The sequence below is a fragment of the Myxocyprinus asiaticus genome, chromosome 5 (assembly GCF_019703515.2).
Source record: "Myxocyprinus asiaticus isolate MX2 ecotype Aquarium Trade chromosome 5, UBuf_Myxa_2, whole genome shotgun sequence".
NCBI lineage: Eukaryota > Metazoa > Chordata > Actinopteri > Cypriniformes > Catostomidae > Myxocyprinus > Myxocyprinus asiaticus.
The window spans coordinates 27,629,046-27,652,793 of NC_059348.1; the positions used below are offsets into that span (position 1 = coordinate 27,629,046).

General features: G+C 38.7%; 1 protein-coding gene across 8 annotated transcripts in view; it reads left to right on the forward strand.

Moving 5' to 3' along the window:
• The window catches only part of map4l (microtubule associated protein 4 like), a 50,565-nt gene that overhangs the window by 10,030 nt on the left and 16,787 nt on the right, over positions 1 to 23,748 (forward strand). For 3 of the 8 annotated variants that reach the window (XM_051696786.1, XM_051696788.1, XM_051696789.1), the window contains exons 3-10: positions 3,431 to 3,541; positions 3,668 to 3,757; positions 3,872 to 4,066; positions 6,433 to 7,533; positions 18,781 to 19,214; positions 19,489 to 19,686; positions 20,481 to 20,607; positions 20,692 to 20,739. In XM_051696786.1, coding sequence (XP_051552746.1) covers positions 3,431 to 3,541; positions 3,668 to 3,757; positions 3,872 to 4,066; positions 6,433 to 7,533; positions 18,781 to 19,214; positions 19,489 to 19,686; positions 20,481 to 20,607; positions 20,692 to 20,739 — 2,304 coding nt within the window. The remainder of the gene's footprint in view (positions 1 to 3,430; positions 3,542 to 3,667; positions 3,758 to 3,871; positions 4,067 to 6,432; positions 7,534 to 18,780; positions 19,215 to 19,488; positions 19,687 to 20,480; positions 20,608 to 20,691; positions 20,740 to 23,748) is intronic. The other 5 variants (XM_051696787.1, XM_051696792.1, XM_051696793.1 and 2 more) reach the window with 5 other exon arrangements.

Genomic DNA, 23,748 nt, shown 5'->3' on the forward strand with positions numbered 1-23,748 from the left:
TGGTTGAAGCATAAAACTGCAAGTTACTTGCGGAGTAGCATTATTTTGGTAATTACATGAGTTGGGCTTTGGCTCTGTTCTGTGTAGCCATGGTTACAGGTGATCATCTTATCAGAGTGAATGTCACTAAAGACATCAGATCTCATCCCCTCATCTCAAAAAATAAAACAAATAAATAACGAAAGAAAGAAAAAGATGGATATCTGAACAATATATCTTATGAGCAGGTAAGTAGCATATCTTCCACTGTTGTTTTAACTTATTGAAAACTTTTTTTTAATTTTTTTTTTTTATAAATAGTGTTACAAAGTTAGGCAGTGATGACATTAGACATAATGATTGCTAGTCATATCAGATAAAGTCAAACAGTGGAAGCTATTATAACTTAGCTAGCAGGCAAAAAGACCAGTGTAGTAACTGGTTTAGAGATTGGCATTGTTACTAGCATAAAGTTTAAATTTTCTACTGTCCTCCTTCAAAAATGAAATCAAGCACTGCAGTATTACAATCCATAATAAAATGCCACATTAGAGGGACTAACGCTATCTAACGAACTACTGCGCTAAGAGAGCTACCTGGTTAATTATCGGTCCAATAAAATGTCTTACCTGTCGAGCATGAAAAAAGTCATCTCTGGGTCACTTTTAAATCCTTTCAGATCTCTGAGTTGTCACCACTTCTGAAAAGCCAAGCCGATATTGATTCGTGTTTTATTACGGGCTCTGTTGCTTTCCCTTTTTGCTTGCAAACTCTTCTCGGTTCGAGGTTTCTTTATTTTGAAAACGCGTGAATCCCCATAGAGTTGCCTTTTTGAATAATCCATGGTCAATGTCTTTCATTTGTTGTGGCTACAAGCTTTCAGCATCAAACTACTACCACACCTATCATGGCACATATACACGCGCTGTAGTAGCTCCGGACCTTCTTTTATTTATTTACAGACATGACGTAAACATGCACAGAAGAATGACGGAGGTATTTCCCGCCAAATCCGTCCCGACAGCTCTAAAATATAAATCATCATTATTATAGGTTTACCATAGTGAATCGGGGTAAGGCAAACACATGGTTTGGAAGATGAATTGTTGGTGTACTTGATCATTAAAGAAATTTTGTTAGTTTCTAACAAAAAAATCGTACATAATTTAGCTTTAAGCAGAGAAATCAATAGTACAACTTTCATTTTGTGTGCTTTTTCATCATTGTGTGTTAGAGATGTTCTAGCTCTTTGTATATGGTGTTGGTACACACTGTACACTGGACATTATATAAGAGCAGATTCTGTGCAGAAGAGGATGTTCGTTGCTGCCCCCATAACTGTAAAAAGGAGGCTCTCTACCACAGCATGATTTGGCAGTCTGCACCTTAAGTGCCTCTCGTCTGGGACAAAAGTGACTATTTTTAGTTCCATTTTCCTTTTTTTTTTCTTTTTTTTTTTTTTTGGTTATTGGCTTTTTAATATAGCTAATTTGCAGGTTCATATGCTTCCATTTGTGAAGCTATAGCTCTGCTCATGTATAGTTCTACAGCATCAACACCCTAAAACGTTTCAGAAAGATGACTGAAAACATACAATTTGAATCATAAACACACAAATCACGGCAAAGCCCCTTGAGGCCGACCTTATCGACACAAAACACAAAGGCCTGGCCAACAGATACACACAGCATCTCTGCTAATTTATAACGAGGCAGCCAGCAGACACAGCATGACTCACAGTGACATGTACACCTATCCTGTTCCAGAAAGAGGATAATTGCATGGAGCTGCTACAGCCCAGCCCTTTGGGAGCAAAATCACTCATCCAAGGCTGGTATCTGAGCTAATGCTGGTTTAGTGCTGGCTCTTCACATCAGTTGATCTTGACACTGACAGAGTGCTTTGTCGAGGGAACCTAAAGTGGCCTTAGCTGGTTGTGTAACTACGGTAACAGGCATGCAGTCTCAGCCTGTCCCATCTTCTCAGCATCACTCATCTCCAGTTGCCTCTTCCATAACAGCTAAATATTAGAACGGATTGGAGTAAGCCTATTTTCAGGGATGCACCCTACCCACTGCCTTTGAAGACACAGTCAATCAGATTTCACGAAGGTTGCATATTTTCAAGACCTCGCACATCAGTCGTTTAGCTGCTAATGAAAAGTGCTTATCTCACTGCAATGCAGTTACTCATCATGTCCACAAATGTATTGTTCTATGCTAAGCATTACAGTTGCCAATGGTTTCAGAGCAATTCCACATTCCATGAATGGAATAAAAACATGCAATTATTATTGAAACAGTTATGGAGCTGTCTTTAATACTTTTTAATACAAAAAAATAATAATATAAAAAATAATGTAATATAGCTTTTTTAATGACAACACATCATGTAAAATGTCCTCTGCCACCCTTTTGGAGTGCATTAGTCATTTAACCACATACTTTAAAATTTCATATGACTTTTAATAAAAGGTATTGAGGGTATTGTTTAATCATTATCTTGATTACTTATAAATAGTAATATACATGATAAAATTCCTATGCGTTTTCTCTAAAGATTCAATATCAGTGGTGTTACTCATAGATCATAGCTGCTTAGAAATAGCTTTTAAATTATGCAAACTGTTGGGAACCTCTCAAGCAGTTGGTGGGTTTGTTAGCTCCTGTATTTTTTGTTAAATTAATTTTTATAAAGTTTGTAGTGTTACCCATCTCATCTGTGGTGTTATTAAATCTAAAGTACATAACCTTTTCAGTGTTAAAATACTTCCTTCTATCCCAGCTAATTATGTAGAGACAACTATAAGTCATTCATTCAGAGGTTAATTTTCTTGAAAACTGTCAACGCTGTGTCTCTGTGGCACTATAAAATTCCTGTGTTTGTTTAGAGTGAACCGCTCAGACCTGCCACAACAACGTTACTCAGTCAATGGAGTGAGTTGGGGGCGGGGCTATCTGACGGTTCAAACAACAGCAGACGAGGGGTGTATTCAAACATTGTTTTTTTTTTGCAATTCCGTTCGGTGTTGCTAGAGTCGGAGAAATTACATACTTCAGCTTTAAGTAAAAAGTTAGTGTTAGTAGATATTTTATGTTTCCATGTGCTCCCTGGTTCTACCTATGTCACAGTAATGCCGCAGAAGTGACTGTAGGATAATAATATTTAAAACATCATTATTCTCAGAAATGTATGGAAGTAAAATTGAAAAATGCTGCCGAATGTTGTACAATTATGTTAGCTCCACTCTCAAAGGGTTTTTAGGCATTTTCTCAGCTGGTTTAAAACTGGTGGTTTGCATTTAGTAAATTGCTTTGATTTTACAAAGCTTGTAAGATTGACAGTTTCTTACACAAACTGCTTGCTCTTTTCTTTAAAGATTTAACAGGGATTATTTGTGTTTGTACAGTTTAACAAGCAGTGTCAGTATGCATGCTTTCGCTTTTTTCAGGGTCTGGCTTCATGTCTGGAGGCCTGACTGGGGATCAACGACAGGACCCCCAGGGAGAGATCCGTCCTAGTCCACCTGGACAATATGTCTACAAGAATGACTCTCAATCAGGTGGGATCATTGCATATGTCAGGCTTAGTTGACACATGTTATGGTATATTAAGTTTTAAGAGAATTTGATTTAACATTTAAGAATTTAATCTTGTATTAGACCTTATTCCCAACCTTTCTATTCAGGCCCAGCATCAATGACTGGAAATCCTCTACAATTGGGAAACCAGCAGATGGGATCTACAATGAAGGATAACAGCACTGACTCTTTTTTGGGTAACCACTGCAGTGTTTGATCTTGTTGACTTCAGATCATTGGTTCGGTTCATTTCATCTCCTCGGGCTCTTTTAAGTTTTAATGCGGTACTGCTCTGCTGCTTTGCGCTGCAGGGTTCTCTCAGCCTGGGATGAATAGGGGTATGAATATGAATGTTAGCATGGCTCCTTTCCAAAGCTCCAAACCCCCCAGTATGGTTGAATCTCAGAAGACCTCACCATTGTTTGCCAACGAACCACCCAAACCATCCCAGATAACTGCTAATCCAATCACAACAAGTCCTTGTATCAGTCAGGAAAATTCTGCAGGTAAATTCTATCCCCATTTAAGGCACCTCACTGCAGGCTAGAACAGGTAAGACAGACATTAAATGAGCATACAGTATGTATCCTAAACATGTTATGATTCTTAGTGTTTCTATAATCTCAGCCCTCTCGTCATCCCACACTGTCTGGTCAAGGTTTCAGATGCTTCATCAATAATTTGTCATTACCAAATTGTTTAATATTTTTCATGCTCTTCAAGTTACCATTGATTATGAAACTTTAGTACTTTACTGATGTTTTACTAATCTGATCAGCAGTTGTGGGGCTGTCAGCTGTGGGATTGAATGCCATGAAGTGTAAACCCTGAAAGACAGGGTTGTTTTTTATCAGTTAGTGACTTGACTAATTACAGTGGCCCAAAGAACTATTTGGACACTTTTGGACACTTTAGTCACACTTTAAACTGTCTGAATGTGATTGCATTAGATACAGTAAAAAGGATCAAACCATGTGGCATCAACAGAGAAATTACTTTTTTTAGAATAACTTCCCTCTTAGCCAGTTTTAAAGTATTTTTTTCTTTTCTTTTTTCTTTTGTGGATTTTCTCCCCTTTTTCTCCCCAATTTGGAATGTCCAATTCCTAATGCACTCTAAGTCCTCGTGGTGGCGTAGTGACTTGCCTCAATCCGGGTGGCGGAGGACAAATCTCAGTTGCCTCCGTGTCTGAGACCGTCAGTCTGCGCATCTTATCATGTGGCTTGTTGAGCGTGTTACTGTGGAGACATGCGGAGGCTTCACGCTATTCTCTGCGGCATCCACGCACAACTCACCACGCGCCCCACCGAGAGTGAACCACATTATAGCGACCACGAGTAGGTTACCCCATGTGACTCTACCCTCCCTAGCAACCAGGCCAATTTGGTTGCTTAGGAGACGTGGCTGGAGTCACTCAGCACGCCCTGGATTCGAACTCACGACTCCAGGGGTGGTAGTCAGCATCTTTACTCACTGAGCTACCCAGCCCCCCCCCCCCCCCATTTTTAAAGTACTTTTAACCTACTGGCCTCAAGGTGATTTTTGGTGGATGTATGAAGTCAGTTCCTCTCATGTTCAAACAGGGGTCCTAGAAGAGTAACCACAGTCTTGGTTCATCATGTCAACTATGGATATGTTGCACTGATGTTTGACAACTAGAAAGTGTCCAAATACTTTTTGTTTTATAGTTTTAAACAATATATCTATTGTTTTAGCCAAACCAATTGTCTAAGTTACACAATGGCAAAATGCATAGCCATATCAATGCCAGTCATTTTTCACTGTTGGTCTTTTAGAACTCAGACTGACTTTAGGCCTTTCTAATATTTCAAGGGGGCTTATGGTAGAAGATATTTAAAAGATTCATCCTCTCCCTCTCTGTAATATTACTTTTTGAGATGGCTATGAAACTAGAAGACAAATTTGTCTTCTGGCCCAGAGCCAGGGTGAATTTGATAAACTATTTCACATTTTAGACCACATGTATGAAATATTGATGCTGCTGCCACTGCCACTTCCTCCAAGTGTCTGTTCGTAGTCATTTGATTTATGAAGAGCAGTGATCTTACTAGATGTGAACAGGTATGGGTTAAGTAGTTAACGATTTATGTGAAATAAAATACTTGACCTGGCTAAGGGACCAGCTAAGACTGGAAAACCATCAAGGTATTGCCCTGATAGACATGAAATGTAATACAATTGAAATAGATTTTGTCTGCATTTTATTTTGATTTTGTCAACCATTGTGTGTTCAGTGTTTACATCGATGTATGTGTCTTGCAGATTTTGGTTCTTTTCTGTGACTTTTACTAATAATTCCACATCATGAAACTATTCTCTGTGGCTTTTCTTTGTGCTAGTCTCTCTGTCATTTGCCTCTGTTGTTATCCCTGAGTCTGCCTGTTATAGCTCCATGAGTTAATTTGGCCATTTGCACTTCCAATTGATGTGCACTCAAGTGAGCACATCCTAGTCTCAGCACATTCTCTCTCAGCCTCTGTTTAAACTATTACACCCATTTAACTGTTCTCTGCAGAAAGTATGAGCATGAAACACTCAAATCTTTTATACTGTATTTAGTACCTATTTAGAAAACAGTACTGATAGGGTTTGTTGGGATGCAGCAGAAATACGAGGAATTAAACAGCCATTGTTTTCTATTCATAGTGAAATGGTGAATTTTGTCTTCATATCATTTCCTGGTGTAATGTACCATATGATGCAAGTGATCAATGGTTCATAGGTAGCTTATGTAATGTATCTTTGAGGTCTCTCATCAGCTGTTATGAGTTGGAGATGATGCACAAAGCTTTGTTGTCAGATGATTTGTATGGTAGACAGTGACACTTCCTCTTCCTCTCTGTACACAAAGAAGATTGGGGAAACCATCGGACAGGTGAGGAAATGCTCTCTACGGAGCAGTTCCATGCCCCCAACAAGGCAGAACAGAGTCCGACTAATCCCTTGGGTTCTCAAGATGCAGCATCTGGGGAAGAAAAGTCCACTGAGGAAGGAACCGGGAAGCTACAGAATAGGAAAAAAAAGAAACGCAAGAATAGGGATGAAATGTACGACCTTCTGGACCGTCTTGGTTCCCCAGAGTCTGAAGAGACTCCATCAGAAAGCTCCAACCATGGCTGCCCCTCACCATCCATCAGCAACGAAGAAGTCTGGGAGAGCGAGATCCAGGAGAGAGGGGGAGGATGCATCAAGGCCAAGAAGAGTAAGAGCAGGAAGAAGCTTCCTGAGGAATGGGGCGCTCCTGCAGATCATAGGAACATATCTGGGTCATCTCAACCAAATCCTACAACCATAATGGACATGGACTTCAGCAGCCCTAATTTGGTTGATTCCAAGACCCTGTCTAATGTTAGCATAGATCAGGGGAGTGCACCTCCTACCTTCACACCCAATTTTCTGCACATCACGGACACACAGGCATGTAGACCCCAACCAACTGGTCGGGCAACCTTCTTATCCTCTAATCACCCTAACTCAATTCTCAAGATGGAGAGGGATATGTTTGATATAGATAAATTATCTAAAGATGATGTTGGTGACAAATCTAAACTAGCACTGCCTGGTATTCACCCCTCAGATCAACTGCCCATGAATGATACTTACTCGATTGATCCTAAGTCAAACCTAGCCCTCAGTCCAACTCAGACTGTCTTGTTTCTTGACTCAGTGCTGCAGGCACAGACCCCAGACACAAGCCCCCCATCCCAGAGCACGCCGGTGAAAACTCCTCTCCCTCACACCACTGCCCCAGAGCCTGTTCTTGATCTGACCCCTAGCCCACTGACCATCGGCACAGACAGTCCTGCCTCCGAGAGCACATCAGTTGTTAGTCACTCCTACCCAGCTATTCCCCCCAGCACTGCAGTGGGTTTAAACCCTGAGGCTCCGTCTTTCGTCCCTTCACTCACAGAGCAGCAGGAGCCCCCGCTGGCACAGCCCCCCCTACTGGAAGGTTGGTGAAAATGAAGACTGTATGGAGATGATTTACATAATGCATGGCTCAATGAAGTGGGCCCTCCTCTGCTTAGTTCTTATCTCTGTAGCAGATAATACTGTAGCAAGACACTCATTTTCTTTCTTTCTTTCTTTCTTTTTCTTTTTTCCTTCCTTCCTTCCTTCCTTCCTTCCTTCTTCCAGTGGTGACTAGTGCTTTGTGGGGAAGTACAGACTATTGTTTTCGGTATTTGCAATGTTGCTCCCGTTACTATACGTTACTATAATAACATTTTTGAAAATGTAGTTTAATGTGCCTCGTTTTATGCAGTACAGCAGTTTTCTGGTGTAACACTTTTACTATGATTTGAAAGACAATACATTTTAATGTTTGCATTACATAACCAACTACATTTACAGGCTTAATCCAGCATGACTGAGTTGCACAGTAACTCAACTGATAGAGTGTTGGAATTTAAATGCACAAGACTGGGGTATGCGTCCAGCAAAACACGAGAGTTGACACGCGAGCCGAAAGTGTCATAAAAGTGCCACAGAATGACGTGTTTGCTTCATCTGTGTTTTTCATCTCATATTTGATTTTATGACACTATCAGTTAGGTTTAGGTGTAAGGTTTAGACTGGAGATGTGTTATGTTTACCGTACATTTGCTTTTATGACACTGTGGCTACATTCACACTGTAGCCGAATGTGGCCCAGATCTATTTTTTTGCTAAAATATGATTTTTTTGTTAGGTTGTTCACACAACATTTTAAATGTAGCCCATATCAGACACTGGGTCTGAACAGCCGACACTGACCCATGCGTGTAGCACTCCTTGAGCATGCATATAACAAACTCTGGCATGTTCATCATTATAAAATGAATAATTAATTAAATTATAATTAAACATTTTATTATCAATTTTTAACACAGATGGGACACATGCCTGATCTGATAATATGTCCGCGAGTGATGGAGAAAGACCGTTGATGGATAAAATATTTTTATAAAGTCATGCCTTCGTATGGAATCGAATGACTTTCTTCATATCAAATCATCGAAGTTTAAGTGTAATATTACCTACGAGCGAAACACACCATAAAATGGAAAGACAGCAGGAAAAACTCCATTACATATACAGTATGAAAGGTAAGAAGAGTTGTTATTTTATATTTCCATTGACTGGCTTGCATTTGTATTTTGATACAGTTTGAGAAATATAGAAAGTGTATTTTCTGAGCAAGTGACACAAGCAAAGAGCACCGTTATTTAAATCTACATCTGTATATTTTTATATGCATATTTAACGTATAATCCAAACAAATTGCTAAACCTAACTGTTGAAGCCTATACTTTTATTTTCTTTCCTTAAAAAGAAACTGAATGTATTAACTAGACAGATATGACTTGCACTTAAAAGTTTTAAAATATAACAAGCGTATATACACTGGAAATCAAGCATGTAAATGACGATTGTTGAGGTAGATTCATGTTAAAATCTTATTAAATCTGACCTGGCTGTTCACATTTAAACACTGGTACATATCCGATTTATTTCCACATATGAAAGTGGCCCAGATCGAATTTGAAAAAGTCAGATTCAAAGCGCTTTTGGCTGTTCACACGATCATTCAATTAACAGATCCGTGTCACATTGAGTGAAAAAATCTGATTTGGGCCACATTCAACTGAGGTGTGAACATAGCCTATCAGTTGGGTTGAGTTGTAGGATTTAGGGTGGAGATGTCTGTTTTGTTTATTTAAGATTTAAAAAGAGATGAGGGTTTTAAGTTTAATGGTCTATCATCTCACATTTGCTTTTTATGACACTATTGGTTAGGTTTACATAAAAGGGTTAGTGGACAGTAAGCAGACATTTCACCTTGAAACTGCAGTGATACATGTAATAGACCATGTAATTTCATTTTGCAAAAATGATGCCACAGTCATGTTGTTTTCATGAGATCAGGCTGAATAAATGTGTTACCTCAGTTTGCATATAACTGCATGTGTATCTCTGAACAGCCAATGCACTGAACACTCTTTGCACTCAACAGCAGTACTTTTATATTCTGTACACTGTCAATCATGTACATCACCATATTAACTACTGGCCTTGTGTTGTGATGTCCAGCCCATTTCAGAGGTTGACCAATCATCATATAGCAAAGCCAGGCTTTCAGGTAAATCAAATGCAGTTCCAATGCAAATGGCGCTCATGAAGCTCTCATTTACTCCCAGAGAAGCATGGCATCCGGACGGGACCCAAAATGACTCTCATCCAATAAACTCCCCTGAAATCTATTGGTACATGTATCTTCTATAGACTTCCATTAAGGCACGGCTTTTTTCTATGGGCGGTGGGTGTACTTACTTTTATGGACAAATTCATGTAGAAAAAGCGGATTGCAGTACTTGAACGAACAGCGCAATAGTGATGTGCGATATTTTATGCTTTTATATTGCTAAAATATTAAATAAAAAAAATGAACTTTATATAGATTATTTGTACAGATATTAAACTCATCATTGCCACATTTCTTATGAAATTTTAGGAGAAGCCCTGCTTTCCAGGTAATCTTAAAGTAATCACCACTGCTTCTTTCTCTTTCTCTTTCTCTTTCTTTTTTTTCTTTCTTTGTGTCAGTCTTCTGTAGCTTGGACCTTTGCTGCATGTAATCCATTCTTGTAATAAAGATGTTTTAACATTTCAGTGCAGCCATAACACACTGATCGCTGTGCATCACGGCAGCCGACTAACTGTTACTTTTTAGTGGCTATTTTACCATTCTCTGTATTTCAATAGGATTTCTCTTGGTCACAGCATCCCTCCAAATGCTAATATCTTTTAGGCTTTAGTCAGCTGTCTATGTGGGATTGTACATTTGCTAATCATCATCCTGTGGATGAACAGCATTCTGTATGTTACTCTTTGCCATCATATATTATATAACTCTTTGTTCTGCTTTAGCCTTTGTCTTGTTCAGAACTTTCAATCTGTAACAATGTTTATGAGATTCAGAGGTCTGTCTGCCAGTTCACCAGCTAAACGTAGACTCGTCTGAAATTGTTATCTTTAGATTTAGATTTTCCATACCTGTAACCTATATATTTATTTTAAGTAGAAAATCTCAATGTTGCAAGCAGGTGCTAACAATGTTTTTTCTTCCCCTTATGTTCATCACTATTTGAACAACACTGGACACCAATCAGGTAAGAAAATATCATTGTCTCACAGTGAAATATATATGCAGCATCTATAAGTGTATTTGTGAAATCCAACATTATGAGCTGAGGTATTCTTGGTATATTTGAAATTACACGCAATATAAATAATCAAGACAGCACACATTTTTTTTTCTAAGCTTAGTTTAATCACTAATTAATTTAAACTGGATTGTTACAATGTTTCATCTTATCAAAACCGTTAGTGGTATTCAGTACTCTTAATGTACTGAATGTGGGGGGGTTCTTTATTTTGGTTTTCTTTTTAAATCAACAATTGAGTCAAGATTAGAAAAGTCAAGAACAGTTATTTTTAGTTGGCAGTACTTATAGATTGAAATCATACTCCCTGTAGTGTCTTTGTGGCTTTCTCTTTCATTCATCTCTCTCTCTCTCTCTCTCTCTCTCTCTCTCTCTCTCTCTCTCTATCTCCCCCTCTCTCCCCCTGTCTTTCATTGCATCTCCTCCCATCTATTCCATCCTCTTGCGGCAGCTAATGTAAAATTGATGGTCCAGCCGTTCAACATTATATAAGACATGAAGAGTTGTGCTTTTTATAGCAAGTGATTAGAGTGTGTTAAGAGACGTTTGTGAGGTGCTGCAGTCAGACAGGGATATTAAGGGATACTGGGTGGTAACTGTGGAATAAAAGCAAAACAGAGGTCCTTGATGACGTCTCAGATGACATAATGAGTCAGGACATTCTCCACATTCAACTGTTCAGGTTATTCATCAAGCTTAAGTGAAGGCCACAAAAATGTATGAAATGCTTTAACACGTAAAGGGTTTCCTGTCTGTTGGTGGTAAATGTCATATTTTTGCCCCACGTCTTTATGAGTGATACCTGCTAATGTATTAAAATATAAATTGTTCACTTTTCAGTTTATCTTAAAGTTTTTAAGGCTTTTGTTCTGGGGTCGAAGCCAAAATTATAGCTGTCAAATTTATTTTAAAAGAATCCTTGACACAAGACTAGTCTGCTTCTGGAATGCAGTCATTAGATGAAAAAACAGACCATGCCCCTTTTGGCCTTTACTCTCTTCCTCTACTCACATCCAGCTTCTCTTCTCGTCCTTTTCGTGCCCTCACTCACTCACTTCCTCTCCCTCCCCTTGGGTGGTTCCGACCACATGGGGCACTAATATCTGCAGCTGCAGTGATGGGGAGACTGTTGCCATGGATATGGGAGGCGGTTTCCTTGGTGATGTAGCGAATAGGACCTGCCGAAGCAAAAAATAGGGTGTAACTGTAGGATATGTTCCAGAAATAGAAACTGTGTGACATAGCTTCCTGATTACTCATTGAACATGCATGTTCTATGCCATACTGAATACATCAAAGCCACTAAATGCATTTCTGATGTGTTTTCATTAATTAAAAGAACATGATGTGATTTTTTTTAATGATTGAGTACAAGTTACACATTATACATAGTGGTTGGAATTGGACACCATGAGTGAGTATGAAATTGCTCCATTTGTCCAAATTTTTGGTCTCTGAAGTTTTGATTTACAGTTGAATCTCTTCTGAAGAAGAGGTGATGATAAAATTAATTGGCCTTAATGTATAATGTAATAACACATAACTAGTAACGTTTTGTATTCAGAAATAGAGCAAAAATACCCCCATACCAAATGCAATCATTTATTGTCTGAATATTTCACATAATGACAACAAAATGAATTAGACAGAATGAAGTAAGATCTATTTTAATTATAAACCACAATGAACCGATACTGAACCTGTAAAAAACATTAAACATAATTTTTAGTGCAATGAAATGAAAGCTGTAATGATGACCTGTATTTAGATCTTTTGATGTTCCAATTTCAATATCCTCTTAATATCAAGCCATATGATTTGATGGAATGATGTGTTGTTAGTGGAATGTAAACAGTAAAATGCATCTAACTCAGTAAACGGTATGTCTTTATGCAGCAGTACCCATTCATATGAATCTGGCCCATTACAGCAATGAGAAGGGCCAAGAGAAAAGGCTTCTTTTATATCCGTCAATGGCCTGGAATGGCACTTCAACAGATGTATTGCAGTTTGTTTGTGTGGGTTTCACTCTAAGTAAGGTGCCTGAGCCAAACAGAATGCACATGAATTACATCATCACACACACCTGGTTAGGTCTGGAAGGGCAGATAATAGTGGAGGCAGAAAAGTGACCTGTAATACAGAATTAGATATATTGTGGTATCCCTAATACAATGTTTTGAAAACCACAGTTTACATTTTTCATGAATGATTATCTTGTTTGGGATTTGATGAATTTGACTCAGCCTTTTAGACAAACATGCACAGTTGATCACCAGGTGTGTGTCATCATAAGTGCCAACAGGAGACAAGGTGGGGACGTGACTGGACTGAGAAAATGTGATGTCCTTAGATTTGTGTGTATAATGGCTGGAGAGTTTTTGACCATAAAAAAAGCTGTTGAGTGAAAGATCACTCTTAAGTTTTACACCAAAATCAAAACTAAGGTATTGGTACAGTCACACTGTATAAATGTGATTGTTGCGATAAAATTTAGGAACAGCCAATCACCATCGCACAGGTGGAGCAAACAATTTGCGAATCGGCGGCACCTGGAACAGACACACAGAGAGCACAAACGAAACACACCCACACACAAAAAGAGAAAGAGCAGAGCACACATGCACAACACGGGAGGTAACAGTGAGTTTCTTTTCATGTCCTGTACACTTTACAGTGTATTCAACGTGCTAGCGGATGAGTCCAGGGACGAATTACAATCAAAAGTGATCATCCCTATGCCCTACTCACTCTGAAGGGTAGAGCTCTTGATGTGGGTACTCTGAAGGGAACATGGAATTACTGTATGAATGTACACTTCACTAACAGTCTTGAAAGCAGTCTGTGGCAGTAATAGTGACATACTCCTCAGATTCTGTCACTGCAACTAATGGGTCGGATAAAGGTCCATGCTTGCGTTTGCTAGAAAATTCTGAATACAGAATGTTTGTGTGTGTGTGTGTGAGAGAGAAGGGGTATTTATAAACATGCTGGATGCTAAAAATGAGGGTTTTCAGTGTGGAGTGGCCAATAAGGATGTAGCTTGTGCGATCATGTGATGAAAGACTTGGAAGGAACGTGTGGACGGAATTAGGGTGAGAGAGGAAGAGAGTGGGGGGGGGGGGGGGGGGGGGCGATTCAGAGAGAAGCAGAGTCATCTCAGCCTCAGTGTTTTTCTGAGTAGAGAGAGGTTAAGAGACCAGCGCTGTAGACTAACTCTCAGCACCTCATTTAAATGATTGGCATTTACTGAGAGATAGACACCTTGATAAAGGAAAAATATATCAACAGACGAGGACCATAAGGATGTCATCTCAGCGCTCAGAGTACAGAGATCTGTGCTCAGTGCCACCCTCCATGCCAGGCTTGGCATCGTCAAAAGCTGCCCAAGACTGGAGCTGGCAGCAGGGGCAACCAAGCAGTCTGGAGTCCTCCAGACTGTTGGAGAATGACAAGCAGGGCCTTTCCACCAAGTCAACAGCACTCAGCCAGGAGGCAGAACCACGGGTAACCAGTTACCAGAACAACAGGGGTGGCAAGAATATGGGCAGTATGGCAGAAAGCCCTGCAAGCCTCTCATCCTCTCCATCACCCGTGTCTCCAGGGAAGCCCCTTTCCACCAGTGGGGTGACACAAAGATCCAATGGGTCACCTTCACCTCTGACTATCATCTCGCTGTCGTCAGACTTACGCAAACCAGACAGCGATTGGGGTTCGCCTCCCAGCACTAAGACAGGCCCCACAATGAACTATTGCGTGGTAGGCATTGTGAATGACAGCTACATGGAAGGCACGGTTGATGGTAAAACAGGGGCACACCCACCAGCGGGCACATTCCCCATGCAGAACAGAGTGATCCAGCGTACAATGTCAGACAATACCCACCTGACCGTGCCTGCTAGCCTCCAACTGCCTGATAAATATCCTGGCAAGGATGTGCCACCTTTTCAGACTGCTGTCAAATGCTTCACCGTAGAGGACAAAGAAAGTATTCTGTCAAACACAAATATCCTGTCAGCCCCTGCTACTAAGAAAGAAAAACTTGCTGGAGCACCACTGAGTCCTGACAGGACCCAACAGCCATTGGAAAGTGGTCCATCCCTTACTTCCATAGACATTCAGCCTCCAGGCATCTATAATGGTAGGTGAGATCAGATGCTGTGTCCTACATTGTGTGGAATCATAGGGCTAGGGTGTGTTCAAATGATTGGTGGATGTAGCTTTGATTGGTCATTGAATAACTTCATAGGTACTAGTCCTTATGCACCAACAGATGTTTAGTGTAGTTGATGTTTCTTTATATACTGTGGTTTGACAGAGCTGAACATTATATGGGTGCTTTAAAGCCATCCATGTAATTTAGTTTTTGTGGCAGACACACCCTCACAGATGGTTGCTTGTAGATGGTTGTTGTTAGAAAACTTTTAATTAAAATCTGTCATCATTTACTCACCTACATGTTGTTCCAAACCCTTTCTTCCGTGGGACAGAAAATGAGACTTTAGGCAGAATTTGAGGGGCTATAAATCACCATTCATTTTTATCTATCTATCTTTCTTTCTTTCTTTCTTTCTTTCTTATATACAACCCCAATTCCGAAAAAAGTTTGGACAGTATGAAAAATGCTAATAAAAACAAAAAGGAGTGATTTGTTAATTATATTCACTGTTTGCTATATTGAAAGCACTACAACTACACATGATATGATGTTTTACCATGTGAAGTTCATTTTTTTTTAATTTATTTATTTATTTATTTTTTATAAATGTACAGTAATTTCAAATCAGATGATTGCAACATGCTCCAAAAATGTTGAGACAGTCAAATGTTTACCAATGTGAAACATCACCATTTCTTTTAATAACACTTATTTAGCATTTGGGAACTGAAGACACAAGTTTGTTAAGTTTAGAAAGTGGAATTTTCCACCGTTCATCCATTATGTAGGTCTTAAGCTGCACAATTGTATGGGGACTTCGTTGCCAGATGGTTTGCTTAATAATGCGCCACACATTCTCAATTGGAGACAGGTCAGGACTGCAGGCAGGCCAATCTAGCACCCGCACTCTGTTTATGCAGCCATGCACTTGTATCCGGGCGGTATGTGGGAAGTTGTCCTCATGGAAAATGCAGGGACATCCCTGGAAAAGACGGTGCTGGATGGCAGTATATGTTGCTCCAAAATTTGTATATATCTGTCTGCATTCATGGTGTTCTCACAGATGTGCGAGTTACCCGTGTCATGGGCACTGACACACCCCTCGGCCATACAGACACTGTATTTTGGGCCTGACGCTAATAACAGCTTGGATGGTCCTTTTCCTCTTTGGCCCGGATAACTCGACGGCTGTGTTTTAAAAAAAAATTAAATTAAATGTGGACTCTTCGCACAGTTCCACTGTTCTATTTCCATCTAAGATGAGACCGAGCCCAGAGAAGTCGGCAGTGCTTCTGGACAGTGTTGAAGTAGGGCTTCTGCTTTAAATAGTAAAGTCTTAACTTGCATCTGTGGATGCAGCGGCGAGTGGTGTTGACTAACAAAGGTTTACTAAAGTTATCCGAAGCCCATGTTTATGATATCCATTACAGATGAATGACGTTTTTTAAGACAGTGTCGTCTGAGGGATCAGAGATCATGCACATTCAGAAGTGGTTTTCATTTTGCCCTTTACGCACTGAGATTTGACCAGATTCCTTGAATCTCTTAACTATATTGTGCACTGTAGAGGGTGAAATGCCCAAAATCCTTCCAATTTGTCTTTGGTGAACATTGTTCTCAAAGTGCTGGATTATTTGCTGAAGCATCTGCTGGTAAATTTACAAGTCTTGAACAGTCCTTGCTCTTGAAGGACTAGGCTGTGTTTGGAGGATCCTTATACAGAATACAGTACTATGACACGATTGCCTCACCTGTTTAACATCTTCTGTTTCACATTGCCTTATTTCAACTTGTCAAATTGTTATTAGTCTTAAATTGCCCCTGTCTCAACTTTTTTGGAGCATGTTGCAATCATCTGATTTGAAATTACTGTACATTTAAAAAAAAATAATCACAAGGTAAAACATCATATAATGTGTAGTGCTTTCAATATAGCAAAGGCTGAATATAATTTACAAATCACTCCTTTTTATTTTTATTAGCATTTTTCATACTGTCCCAACTTTTTTGGAATCAAACACCATTTTATTCCAGTGAATGTGTGTGCGTGTGGTATGACTGTAGCACACTAGATTGCCAGATACAGAGGTAGAGGTATGAATATTAGATAGACAGGAAGATGGATAAAATTTGCAACTGAGTGTGTGCAACTGAGCACCTGCAGGGATACACTAAAATATCAACAGCTTAACCTTTGTATGTCCTTTGTCATGGTTCTTCCATACTGAGATGAGCCCACATTTAACAGATACACACCTTATCATGTTATTACTGTATTTATTTATTGATACTGTAGCTGTATAAAGAGCTTCAGAAAAGGAGATATTCATATAGAAAATAAAGCAAAGCTATACAATGCAGTTTTATTTCATACAAAAGGAAACAGACATCCTGTTTTCAGATCAACATATATGTAACAATAACACTAAATTTAACTTACGTAAGTTTCACAATCAGTATTTTTTGTCTAAGGAACAGTGCTTTTTCTTTCTGTGTCTCAACCTCTTTGTTGCCTCTCCTCTGTCTCTCTCTCACACACTCACACAGTTTTTGGTGTTTTGGTGTTCCGTTGGCCATTGATTTTTCACTTTGTGGAGAGAATGGTGCCAGGTTACATAAGGCATCCAGGCTGACAATGTTCTTTTCTGTCCATCCGCTCAAGGCTCTGTAACTTCCAGTGCCCTTCTCATGACCTCTCATGCTCTTCTACTCCCATTCTTATAATCAGAAAGTACTGTGGCTGAGGCATGTCTTATTGTTAATAAAATGGAACTAACTGTTAATTTAAAATGTATGTCCCAATTGCAGCTTGGGTATTAAAGAAACCTACAAATAAAAGTTTTGTTACATTTAGCATGCATTCTGGATCTCATTCACTAACTGCATATACAGTATGCATGTATATGTGTGTAAAACCATCAAGTGAACATAATAATAATTAATAATTATTTTTATATATATACACACTACCGGTCAAAAGTTTTGAAACACTTACTCATTCTTTATTGTAATTTTTTTTTCTTCACATTTTAGAATAATAGTAAAGTCATTAAAACTATGGAATAACATAAATGGAACTATGGGAATTATGTTGTGACTAAACAAAATCCAAAATAAATCAAAACTGTGTTATATTTTAGCATCTTCAAAGTAGTCACTCTTGACATTTTCTCAACCAACTTCTTGAGGTATCACCCTGGGATGCTTTTAAAACAGTATTGAAGGAGTTCCCGTCTATGTTGGGCACTTACTGGCTGCTTTTCTTTATTATTTGGTCCAAGTCTTCAATTTCAAAAACTTTTTTTTTTTTTTTTATTAAATTTTAGTTTTATAATGAAATAAATTAATATGGTGGCACAATTATATTTTTGTCTACAAAACTAATTTCAAACATTTAAGCATACGCCTTCAGATCAAAAGATTTTTAAGATCATGGGAAACATTTCAGTCGTGTTTCAAATATTTTGACCGGTAGTATATATATATATATATATATAATTATGAATCATTAATTTATTTCAGAGTAAAAAAAATGTATGTGCAATATAACTCGAACTGTGATAGGTTCTGCATAAAAGTAACATTTAATGATGTTTATCGTGTTTCAACTAGATCAATATTAGAACAAGTGTAAGAACAAATTTATGTGCATCTGCACCTGTTATGAAATTTTGCATTATAACTTTTTCTGTGCACATTAGAACAGTTGAACACAATTATAAGTGAATGAGACCAAACAGTACTTATAATGATAATTATAAGAATTGAAATTGAATTGTACACATTAGCTTGAGTAAATATTTGTCAATATTTGCAAATTTGTCTTTTGTGAAAGTGAAAGAAGATAAGACAGCCAAGGGGAAAATGGAGAAGGTGGACACTACCCCAAAGATGGACAACATCAACATCACTGAGAAGCAAGATAAGCCTGAGAAGATGGAGAGTATCGATCACCTGGACAAGAAAGAGATAGACGATGCCACAAAGAAAGTGGACAATGTGGACAAGACTCAGAAGAGTGAGCAGATCATCAAAGATGAGATGAAAGCTGAGAATAAGGAGAAACAGGATAATAAAGCAGAGAAGAATGAGAAGGTTGAGAAAGTGGACAAACCTGAGAAGACAAACAAGGATAAAGAGGAGAAGAAAATTAATGGAGAAAAAGTGGACAAGACAGCTAAAACTGAGAAGAATGCAAAGACTGCTAAAGAGACTGCTAAGTCCCCAACGGCTAGCAAGGACATGACCAGCCCTGACAGTAAGGCTAAGGTAAGTCTGGAAACACAGAGGAATTTTAACATCCATCCGATATGCTTCTATGATTTAAACTGTCACATTTGAGAGTATATGTATTTGTGCATGAGAAGGAGTACTTGCTCAAGTTTTTCTATTTTCAGAAAAATGAAAGACTGGTTACCCAATCTCACATCATTTATTATTATTTATGAACAGTCTTTACGATCATTGCTGCTACCTTACTTTTGTCATGCTCCCATGTTTGCATATAGTTTTTATTTTGTGCTTTTTGTAAATACATGCACAGCCTTCAGTTGGGTCAACCAAACAAAGTTCAGCAAGACCAAATTCGCTGTCCACTGGAGACAGTGCTGGTGCCCCCAAACGCACTTCCCCCACTGCCAACTCGACCAATAAAAAAAGCCCTATGCCCAAGACAACAACCCCTACTGCTCGCACCAAGAAAATCCCCACCACCACATCTACTCTTGATGCTAAGGCCAAGGTGAGTTAACCCTATTTCTCCCCATCTGTGCTTTGGCGTCCAGTCTAATCCATAAGGGAGGCCACTTGCAACCTTCCCTGGTGCCCATCTCTTCCCATAAAATCACTTGTCTGTGTGCATTGCCTGAGTGTTCCTACAATGGAAGAACTTCATTCTGGCTTGAAAAGTGCTATCACAGGGAAAATCACAAAAGACTAAGAGGAATGTTTTGGGGCAACATCACTGAATAGTTTTAAATATGATGCTCAGTTTAGTTCTGCCTCTTAAATTTTCCAAAGGGCCAATATCAATTTGTTGGATGTGACTGAATATAACTAGATGCCTCTTGATTTTATTTTGGTTTAAAATAGTTTTGTCCAACTTTAATTTATGGAGTTAATAATTAATTCTTACCTCTTAAAGTGTTAAAGAAGTAGTTCATCCAGCAAATTCTGGCATCATTTACTTAGCCTCATGGTGTTTCAAACCGGTATGGTTTTCTTAACCCATAAGGAGATGTTAGTCTCAGTCACTATTCGATTTCATTTCTTTCTTTTTGTTTTCTTTTTTTTAACTTCCATACAATGAAAGTGAATGTTGACTGAGGCTAACATTCTAAATGAAGGTGAGTAAATGATGACAGAACATTTTGGGTGATTTTTTTGGGGTGAAATATTTGGGATATTTTGGGTGAACTGTCCCTTTGATGCCACTGTGTATGTAATTAATTTAATCTAACCCCTCTGTATCAGCTCATTATTCCTTGTTATTCAAGATTCTTCTTTCAGTCTCATTTGTTTCTTTGTTCTCCTCAGTCTTCTGAGAGTGCCACAGCAACCCAGCGTCGCCCTCCAGTGCCAAAGGCTAAAGGTGCATCTGCTACCAACTCTAAAAACAGCACTATCACCCCAGCAACCACCACCTCTGCCCGACACACCTCTGGTTGGTTTTACTGGGATCGAGGGTATACAGGGTATACAGTACATTAAAATTTCCATATCTTCATTTGATTCTTTGTGTTCACAGCTACAAAAACTGAAAACCAATCAGGAGATGTGAAAAAGACAACACCAGGTTAGAATAAGTTTCTTATCTATAGAAATACTTTACGTAGATCATTAGTATTGAGTATATCAAGATCACATAGTTAATTAAATAAACACAAAATTTTAAAGGCCCAAGTGGTGATATTTATTATTATATACAGTATCAGATTTCTTAACCAACAAAATATGCATTAGTTATCTTTGTTAACATCTTCTTTATTTTTGCTGCTTGTAGTGACACATTTTAATAACTCATGTTTGCACTAAAATATTTTCTTTGCTTTATACTCATTCATACCCTTATGCTTTATACTCATCGAAACTCTTATAACTATTATATTATGTCGATCACATACTAAAGCTACACTTTCAAACTAAAGCTGAAAAGAAACTTAAGTAAACAGAAATACAGTTATAAATTATACAAAAACCCTGGTATTCTTTTCATAAATCAAAAGTCTAAACTTTGTTCATTTCTCTTCATTAAAAACAATTCTGAAAACAAGTATAAAGTAAAAATATATATTTATATATATATATATATATATATATATATATATATATATATATATATATATATATATATTTTCATGATGATTATGTGGTTTACAATAAATTCATTTTCTTTATTCTCCATGATAAGCCTAAACAATGTGTGTTTACTTTCTGACACTCAATAACATCAGGGGTGTCACCTTAAATGTCCAAAACAAGAGAGATCCACTTTATAGTGGTCATCAAAGATGCTTTTGTGCTAATAAAGGTGCTTACTTGTCAGCAGTTGTTACTGAATGCTGCTTTAATGAGGCTTTAAAGAGCAGGATGAGAAGTTTACCTCTACCGTTTCCTGAGAACACAACAATTCTTGGCTAATACACACTGATTGGTGCATTTGGTCATCATTAAATCTGAAGCTGCTGAAAAAGTCAGGGATAGACTTACTCACAAAGCCTTGTCTCATACCATCACATTGATGCAGCCTTAACTCTCATGGTCTGTCTTCCTCTCTCTTTTCCTCTCTACTGGCAAGGCTCCGGGGACAGATGATTTTGCCGCAGAATTTTTTAGATCCTATGCTACAGAACTGGCTCCACTTATGTTAGAAGTTTATACTGAATCATTAAAGAATGCAAAGCTTCCTCCTACCATGACACAAGCCCGGATCAGTCTGATTCTTTAAAAGGACAAAGATCCAAGCGAGTGTAAAAGTTACCGTCCAATCTCCTGGATCCAACTTGATGTAAAAATATTGTCAAAAATTCTGGCTAACCGATTAAGAAAGGTTATGACATCTCTTATACATATAGATCAGGTGGGGTTTTTTCGGGGCCGTAGCTCTTCTGATAACATCAGGCGTCTCATCAATATCATGTGGTCAGTAGCAAATTATCTCCGATGAGTCTCCGGTTGCTACCATCTCACTTGATGCCGAAAAGGCATTTGATATGGTAGAATGGGATTATCTTTTTAAGATTTTGGAAATGTATGAGTTCGGGAGTACATTTATTGGTTGGATTAAGTTACTTTATAGACACCCTGTAGCAGCAGTACAAACAAATGGATTAATTTCAGATTATTTTACTCTGGATAGGGGCACTCGGCAGGGTTGCCCTCTTTTCCCCTTATTGTTCTGTCTTGCCCTGGAACCATTAGCAGCCACGATAAGAAAGGAGGATGATTTTCCAGGGGTGATTGCGGGAGGTATGGCTCATGAGATTTTGCTTAACGCAGATGATATTTTATTATTCGTCTCCGACCCTACTAGATCTATGCCTTGCCTCCACAGAATTATAAATTCCTTTTCCAAGTTCTCAGGATACAAAGTCAATTGGTCTAAATCCGAAGCTTTGGCTCTGACAGCCTACTGTCCAGTAACAGCTTTCCAGCCAGGAGCCTTGCAATGGCCCAAACAGGGCATTAAGTATTTGGGGATTTTATTCCCAGCAGATTTGTCTGATTTAGTGTGTTAATTTTGATCCTTCAATAAAAAGGTTTTCGAGTGATGTGGGCAGGTGGGCTTCATTACATTTATTGATGATTGGGAAGGTTAATGTTATTAAAATGAATTGTATTCCAAAATTTAACTACCTGCCACAGTCTCTCCCTGTAGATGTCCCCCTCTCTTATTTCAAGCAATTCGATAGCATAGTGAAGTCCTTCATTTGGAATGGTAAACATCCCAGATTGCATTTTAATAAGTTACATAGGCCGATTGACAAAGGTGGGCTAGGCCTAACCAAGATTTTGTTTTATTATTATGCGTTTGGCCTCAGGCATTTGGCTCATTGGTCGTTTCCACCTGAAAGAGCCCCTCCCTGGTTTTCTATTGAACAGGAAGTCCTTGCCCCTATTTAGCCACTGCAAAGCCTTTCTATCAAAGTAACCGGAGAAGTTAAATCACACCCCATTATTTCACATTTGCATGTGATTTGGACAAGAGTGGCCAGAGTATTTAATTCGGACATTTATTTAAATGTTACCTCAAGCATATGGCTGAACCCTAAACTATGTATTAATAAGTCCCCTTTCTGCTGGTCAGAGAGGATTGTGAGGGGGGGTTACTACACTCGGCGACCTGTATGAGAGTGGAGTGTCGAGATTTTTTGAGAATTTGGTTAATCATTTTGGATTCCCAGATCTCAGTTCTATAAGTATTTACAGCTGTGCCACATGCTCTGTATTGTTTCTGGGAGTAGCACACCCCACCCTAAAGCGGCAGGTGCTTTGAGAGAGGTGATTGCTGCTTTTGGAAAAGGTCATGAGGCATCAGTGTATTACTCCCTGCTAATTCAGAGAATTTGGTATTGGAGGATGGAGTGTGGACTAAGATTCTGAAAAATGTCAAGTCTGTATCTAGAGATGCAAGGGTTCGCCTTATGCAATTTAATATTTTACATAGATTTTATTGGACCCCCTCTAGAGTATATAGGCTTGGTCTTAAAGACAAACCCACCTGCTGGTGATGCTAGTCAGAAGTTGGAGACACTACCCATGTCTTTTGGGGGTGTGTTAAGATCCAGGAGTTTTGGTTGAGGGT